The 8299-nt window shown below is 38.6% G+C and overlaps 1 protein-coding gene across 1 annotated transcript in view; it reads left to right on the top strand.

Moving 5' to 3' along the window:
- Nucleotides 1–5771, top strand: part of GPALPP1 (GPALPP motifs containing 1) — a 35885-nt gene extending 30114 nt beyond the window's left edge. The window contains exons 8-9 of the mRNA XM_031031121.2: nt 1440–1658; nt 2438–5771. Coding sequence (XP_030886981.1) covers nt 1440–1658 — 219 coding nt within the window. The 3' untranslated portion in view covers nt 2438–5771. The remainder of the gene's footprint in view (nt 1–1439; nt 1659–2437) is intronic.
- The last annotated feature ends 2528 nt before the right edge of the window (nt 5772–8299 follow it).

Raw genomic sequence — 8299 nt, 5'->3', positions numbered from 1 at the left:
AAAAAAAAAAAAAGGAGAAATATGTTTAAGATACAGAACAGGGTGCCTGGGTGGCTCAGTCAGTTAAGCATCTGACTTGATTTCCCCTGAGGTCACACTCTCTGGGTTGTGAGATCAAGCCCCACTTCATGCTCCCCAGTAAGTGGGGAGTCTACCTGAGATTCTCTCCCTCTGCTCAGGCTCACTCTCTCTCGCTTTCTGTCTCTCTCAAATAAATAAATAAATCTTTTTTTAAAAAAAGATCCTCGGCCCCCCCCCCCCGCCCCGCACTCCTACTCTCTAAATAAATGTCTTTAAAAAAAAAAAAGACATAGAAGAACACAAAGCCTCCCTGAGTTTACAGTACCTCAGTTAGAGGAAGTTTCCTCTTGCCAGTATTTCACATTTTTGTTTGAAACCATGGAGACTTGGTCTCCTGGGCAGTATTCTTACAGTAAGGATCTGAGAGGCCTCTCCTTTGTGAAGTGGTAAAGGGCTATAATAAAAGGGGAGAGAGAGATCAAGATAACAAGATGCCTTATGGAGCAAATCAATTTTAAGTGAGGGTACATGAAGAAGTTGAGCATTGTGGGTGGATAACCTTAAAATTATCCACGCCTCCATACCACATGGACCCCACTCTCTGTAGCCCGCAGGCCCACGTCTGCCCACCTCTGAAGGCTGCCGGTCTGTACTGCCTGGAACCACGGCTGCATTCCACTCCCTGCTCCTTTAACTCAGGGCCATTCTTTCTTGTACTTGAATCAATACTGGAAGGTCTAGAATGACTCTCTAGTTGATGAAACCAATGGCCTTTGCTCAGACCTCATCCTACTAGGTATATTTGAAACCGTGAGCACCTGTCCCAACTAAGAAGAAAGAAAATGAGGGATGTAGGAGAAAACAGAAAACTGAAAGGAACAAAAATCTCTTAGCTCATGGAATATGCCAGTATATCCTGAGCGGGCCTTGAATTTTGTCACTCCTGTGCCATTATTTTTTGGGTTTGCCCTTGTTTCTGCTTCAGCCTAGCCATGCCCTTTCCTTCCTATCCGCCTGTTCAGGCTTCGCAGACCAGCACATCCATGACACTTTACCCAGGCTCCTCGGTGACAATGTAATTGCTCTTCCTTCTCACCCATGTTCTTGGCTTGGACTCTAATTATGACACACCACACATGGTTATTTCAAAGTTTATTTCCTCTCTGTCTTGCTTTTTTTTTTTATTACTATTATATAATAATGGTAGTAGATGTCTTCATTTTGGTTGAATTGAATTTCCCTCTAATACAGATCTTCTTCATAGATCCTGTCTTGGATTTGGCAAAACCTGACAGGGTTTGTAAAAAGCCCTCCTTAATGTTCATCATTACTGCTTAATCATTTTGCTTCATGATCATATTCTGTCCATAATCTATACAAAGAAAGATTTTCATTTCTACTCTCTTGCTTTCCCCCAGGAATCAAAAAGATCAGAATCTCTTATGGACATTCATCATAAAAAATTAAAGAATAAGGCTGCTGAAGAGAAAAATAATCCCCAAGAAAGAATACCATTTGACCGTGATAAAGATCTCAAGGTTAATCGGTTTGACGAAGCTCAGAAAAAAGCTCTGATAAAGAAATCTAGAGAACTAAACACCAGATTTTCCCATGGCAAAGGCAGTATGTTTTTATAAGTAAGTATTTCAGTGAGGTATACTTTCAAACTGATAAATTTAAACTTTTCTGAGTGCTCTGTTATCCATAAATAATTGTGTGTAAAAATCTATTTCCTTTTATAATAAAGTAGATTATAAACCTGAAAATCTTTTTTGATAAGTCCACCATGATTTTTTTTGAATATTCAGCCCTGGTGGGATAAAAAATGTAGTTTTACCAGAAGAGTAGCTTTTGTCTTCAGGCACTGCTATTAACCAGGCATCGCCATTAAAGACACTAAAAGTAAAGTTTAGTTTATAAGAAATGGCAAAGGAAAGAGTGGTTTGAAGCTTGGGTAAATATGCATGCTTTTGTAAAGAACAGAGAAAGGAGATGTGTTTATAATCCGTGTGTTAAACAAGATCACAGCTAGAAAACGTTCATTGTTTTGAAAGCCTCTCTATAAATTAAGGTTCAAAATCATTATATCCTTCATCCACAGCTCAATCTAACAAGGGTTCGTAAAGGTGAGTAAGGAATTACCTAAGAGCTAAGGTTGCTTCTTAAAATCTTTATCATTTTTAACTGTATGAAACCTACATCAATATTAAAATGTGGCTTTAAAGGAAAATACAGAGGCACCTGGTTAGCTCGGTCGGTGGAGCATGCGACTTTTGATCTCGGGATTGTGAGTTCAAGCCCCACGTTGGGTGTAGAGATTACTTAAAAATAAAATCTAAAAAAATTAAAAATTAAAAGGAAAATACAGTTAAAGTTAGAAATATTTTCCAACTTATTGAACTTTCTTATTCTTCAGGGGGATTTCCCTGTGCAATGAAGAAAAGTTGAAGAATACTCTTTTTATCTGTCTATCTATCTTTATCCCTTTGTTTTGAGTTCCTTAAGATTAGAGGTGACTTTAGTTTTAAAAAGCATACAAACTTACCTTGTGCTGTACGTCCTGTAAGTCCTGTGAAAACCTAAAGTCAGTATTTCTTATGTGGAATAGAATTTTATGTGTCTTTGGCTTCTGAGGAAGTGTGGGCTTTTCTTCAAATAATTATTTGGAGGACCCATCTATTCCTTAATTTCTGTGGTGTCTCACAAGTATCCTATAAGATCTGGTCAGGACTATCCACTGAATCTCCACCAGAGCTTAGACCTCCTCATCAAATATTACTCGCCTGCCCTGGAGTAAGTGTGTCGGGTCCTTGCAGTCAATCCATGAATTTGAAATTGTTTGGGTTTCCCTCTAAACTGCAGCCTCTGAATACACATTTACAAATAGAGGGCTCGGAGGTTTCATCTGTTTTGTTCACATTTTGCTTGTTTGGGCAATCAGGGCTTTTTATTTGTTGCTTGGGCTTTTGTTTTTGTTGGTTGGTTGGTTGCTTGGTTTTTAAGTCAGAAAGAAGGGCCTCTGCATTATCTCATGTGCTAAGGAAAAACTATTTTGATTTTTCCAACTTTAATAAGTATTTCTAGGGGAGGCAATCTGAGGGACAAAATATGCCATGAAGGGGCGCCTGGGTGGCCCAGTCGTTAAGTGGCTGCCTTCAGCTCGGGTCATGATCCCAGGGTCCTGGGATCAAGCCCCTCATCGGGCTCCCTGCTCAGCAGGAAGCCTGCTTCTCCCTCTCCCACTCCCCCTGCTTGTGTTCCCTCTCTCACTATGTCTCTCTCTGTCAAATAAATAAATAAAATCTTTTTTAAAAAAATATGCCATTAAGCATTAGCAGTGTGAAGTCTAAGACTTGGTCTCCATGGTCTCAGCCAAAGCTCTCTAAGTCTTTAAACTTTGCTGTGCAATGATCTTATTTTACCCATTTATATTTAACAGATTTTAGCTCATTTATTGGGGACTGATCTTTTATATCAGTCATGAATAGTCTTTTAAAAAAACCAAGTTCATAATCCCTGAATACAAAAATATAAATGGAAACTCTAATCATAACCACCCTAATGAGAGTATGTAAGTTTGTAATGCTTGAGGTAGTCTATAAGATGTTAAATAGAACATTCTAAACAGTTAAAGCCTAAATTCAAATTCTCTAAGTTATGTTTTCTTACAGAGCCATCCTAACTGTTCACTAGTTCTATGTTGTAGTTTTGATAAAGCATGAGAGGTTTTGTTTTTTGTTTTCTGTGGGGAAAAAAGAACACAAAATGAGAGACTAGGTGGAAAGTGTGAGGTTTTAATGGAAAAACGTTCTGACTCCTAGTTCATTTAGGCTTTATGACAATTGAGTGAACTGTTCAAATTATGGCACAAATTATTCTTTGCTTTTATGATACCAGCATAAACAGTAGCCTACTCAAGGAGTGTAGCTATTAAAAAGATGAATTATTCTCCTAAGCAAACTGAAAAAGCTTCTTGTCTAAGCAAAATTGAACAGAACCACCGTTTGCCTAAGGTGTCATTTTTAATGAGTAATATTTTCTGAACACAAAACTTTGTGCAAAGCATCCATTGCTCTCATTTAATTTTGTTATAATTTTTCCCCGATGAAAGGAAAAAATGTTTTCAAAAGTTCCTCACCCTTATATAAATTTCTAACATATATTTTTGAGAAACTTGGAATTTTTTAAAGTAAAAATGTCACCTTTCATTACTTATTTTTGTTTTCTTCACCTTAAGGGGATAGGATATTTCCATATCACATATTTGCTGTTTTTCCCCTCGCCTTGAAGCGTCTTTGTCCTCAGCAAAAGGGAGAAAAACCTCTTCTTTCTGCCTAATGCTTTCCATGAGTTACCACCTTACTGCTCGCTTGGATGTAATGCTCTTTCATGCCATCCCAGGACAGTTTTAATGAAATGTAAGGCCAGACCAGAGGTTTTATGCCCCTCAGAGAGCCTACGCCCAATATAACAGCATTGATAATAAAAGAACAGAGTTGTTGTTTACACAGAATGGAAAGGTGCCCATGTCTGCCCCTCCCCTCTTCCAAAGTGGTAAAAAACCTACTTAAATCAAGTCTCCATCCATCTGGCAGAAAACTGGCATTGTTGACATCTTCTAATAAGAACTTTTTAATTTCCTATACGTCTTGGCTAAGTTTTATAGAACTGTGACCTCCTTTGAAACTTAAAAATGAAGAAGAAAAAAGAGCAACACTAAGTTCAAAAGGTCAAGCAGATACTTCAACTTTCTTTTCTGTTGAAGGTAACATCTAAGTTCATTGTACCTGAAATTACATGATTTTTGTCCACCTCTATAAATCGTCATCTCAGATAGATTACTTCCACAAAGTAACCACATTACTGATAAATAAATGGTGGCTTTAGCAAGTGAGGGAATTGGGAGTGGGGACAGAAGGTGAGAGATGATGGTTTCACCCAGTCATTATCAGGTAAATTAAAGCCTTCTTATATTGGGCAAAATATTGTAAATTAAGCCCTGCTCTTAAAAAAAAAAAAAGCCATGGTCTTTCTAAGAGTTTTTAATCGTATTTGGATATAGCAACCATTTGACATTTAATTTATCTCTTGAACTTTTAATAGTTCTTTGAATTAATGACTTTTTTTAGAAGTGAGGTTGAGATTGACATGGTACTGAAGCTTACATGCTCCAGAATAGATTAGTAGTTATTCTATAAATTATTTGGTCCCCAAACATGATGGCACTTTTTATTTCTTATATAGGGAGGATAATGTTAATATTATTACTCAAGAAACATATGATCATGGGAGATATGTTGTTAAACTATCTACAAGAGTCCTATCACGTCTCTTTTGTACTTCTTCCATGGTAATGATAAGTATTATTAGAAAAAACAGTTTTCTGTTGAGTTATGTACCTAAGAGGAAGAATTAACGTGGTGGGAAGTGGTTAGAGATGGGGCCACTGTAACATCAGTGCCAAGTCTTCTGTTTCATGGTGTTTATTTTGCTTTGGCTTTTGACACCATCATGAGATTTAAGTCTGCACTTACAGAGGCCATGCATTTCCTATTATAGGAGAGGTGTATTTTTTTGCAGCTTAAAAAATTGTCTAACTGTGACTCTAGTTTGTAAAGTATTATAAAGAGCTATACACTGCCCCTTTGAATCTTTTCATTTTGAACTTTACAGGAAAAGACTGTTTTTAGAAAAGAATTCCTGATGTATAATTTGTTATGTATAAATAAAGTTTCATCTCTATCCAAGAAGTTGTGGTCTTTTATTTTTGTTCTGTTTTAATATAATTAACTCCTCTGAAGCAGGCAATATTGGCAAAGAGAGTATTCCACAAAAATATATCTGGCCAATCAGATCATTTTAGGAAGAAAACTCACTTGCCACGTTTTCATTATCCCAATATAACTACAATTAGTAACTGTTTCTTTAGACATGCAAAACAAATTGGAAATGCTCTTAAGAGCACCATGGCCCAAGAGGAACTAGAACAGGCTTATAACCAAGATTGCATTGTTCTATGTATCATAAGGTTTTATAATGGTAGGTGTTTTCAGGGGTGTTTGATTATCAGCTTTTTTTTTTTCCTCTCTCTACTTCCCAAATTCTTTCAGAAAGCATGTGTTCTTTTATAATTTGGGGTGGGGAAGTTATCCCCCTTTTTTATAAAGTCCTAATTTTTTATTATATAGGGTTAGTTAAGGATGAGAAACTTTTTAGGTAAAATGATAAGGAAAGTCTTTCTGAAGAGACGTGGAGGGATAGGGTAGCTGGGTGATAGACACTGGGGAGGGTATGTGCTATGGTGAGCGCCGTGAGTTGTGTAAGACTGGTGAATCACAGACCTGTACCTCTGAAACAAATAATACAGGGCGCCTGGGTGGCTCAGTTGGTTAAGCGACTGCCTTCGGCTCAGGTATGATCCTGGAGTCCCTGGATCGAGTCCCGCATCGGGCTCCCTGCTCAGCAGGGAGCCTGCTTCTGCCTCTGACCCTCCCCCCTCTCATGTGCTCTCTCTCTCATTCTCTCTGTCTCAAATAAATAAATAAAATAAAATCTTTAAAAAAATAATAATACATTATATGTTAAAAAAAAGTAGGAAGGGAAAAATGAAGGGGGGGAATTCGGAGGGGGAGACGAACCATGAGAGACTATGGACTCTGAGAAACAAACTGAGGGTTCTAGAGGGGTGGGGGGGGGGAATGGGTTAGCCTGGTGATGGGTATTAAGGAGGGCACATACTGCATGGAGCACTGGGTGTTATACACAAACAATGAATCATGGAACACTACATCCAAAACTGATGATGTAATGTATGGTGATTAACATAACATAATAAAATTAAAAAAGAAAAAGATGCTAGCAGTGTGAACAGTGACTGACCACACATGCAGAGGCTTGAAGCATTAGTTCTGAAGTGTTTGAAGAACTGCACCAGTGTGGGCGGTATGTAAGAAATACGGGGGCTCAGGGTTGGTCCTTGCTACTAATACTAGGAACCCCATATAAGGGCATCTTACCCAGTTTTAGAAGATGAAAGGAAGCCTCCCAGAGGAGAGTATACTTTAGCCAAGTCATAAACATCACCCAGGAGTTAGCTAGATGGGTCCTAAACCAAAGATCTACCCTACCGGCCTTCTAGAATTTCCCAACCATGTCTGAATTCACCCTTTAGGCCCTTGCTCTGAAGACAGCATGTACTCCACTCATGTCATCAGCAGAAAATTAGCACATTGAACTTCTGCCCATACCTGTCACCAAAACTAATTATTTTAAGTAGAGCTGGGGTCGTTTTTCTATTTTTCAAAATTTGTTATGAATTATTGCTCATTTCCTCCTCATAGGCCTAATTATTAAGGATTATATACATTATTTTTAAGAGCTAAATAGCACCAGATGAATGCAACAGATATCAATTGAGTAATTAATCTTTAGAATGCCAGGGCATGGAAGAATATTTTCATTTATCTTTTTCTTAATTCGTGATCCTTGAACCACCATCAGAATCACCTGAGGAGATTGATTAAATGCAGGTTCCCAGGCCTGCCTCTCTTGAATGGGAATCTTTGAGGTTAGAGTCCGGGAATCTCTGTTTTTAACAATTTCCCAGGTCAGTCTTTATAAACTCAAGTTTGAGAATCACTGCACTTGTTATCTGCATAGTCGTTTTATGTTGCATGGCTATAATCACTAGTACCAGCAATAACTTGCATTATGAAGAGTGGAGAAAAATTGTCATTTTTTTTTTTTTAAGATTTTATTTATTTATTTGACAGAGAGAGGTACAGCGAGAGAGAGAGAGCAGAAGCAGGGGGAGCAGGAGAGGGAGAAGCAGGCTCCCTGCCGAGCAGGGAGCCCGATGCGGGGCTCGATCCCAGGACCCCGGGATCATGACCTGAGCCAAAGGCAGACGCTTAACAGCTGAGCCACCCAGGTGCCTGAATTGTCATTTCTGTCAAACATTTTTACCAGCCAGCTACTACAGGCTTCAAGATTCTACTGTCAATGATAATTTGGTTTCATGAGACTGCCTTCTCTTAGGCTCCTTTTAAAATGGAAGAATCTTGGGACGCCTGGGTGGTTCAGTCGGTTAAGGGTCTCCCTTCGGCTCAGGTCATGGTCCCGGTGTCCTGGGATCGAGTTCCCACATCAGGCTCCTTGCTTGGCGGGAAGCTTGCTTCTCCCTCTCCCTCTGCCTGCCGCTCCCTCTGCTTGTTCTCTCTCTTTCTCTCTCTCTCTCTGACAAATAAATAAATAAAATCTTTTTAAAAATAAAATAAAA

This window comes from Leptonychotes weddellii, chromosome 3 (genome assembly GCF_054177405.1).
Source record: "Leptonychotes weddellii isolate Sample4059 chromosome 3, ASM5417740v2, whole genome shotgun sequence".
Lineage (NCBI taxonomy): Eukaryota > Metazoa > Chordata > Mammalia > Carnivora > Phocidae > Leptonychotes > Leptonychotes weddellii.
Note: the sequence above shows the minus strand (reverse complement) of the source record. Positions and strands in the feature narration are given on the sequence as shown.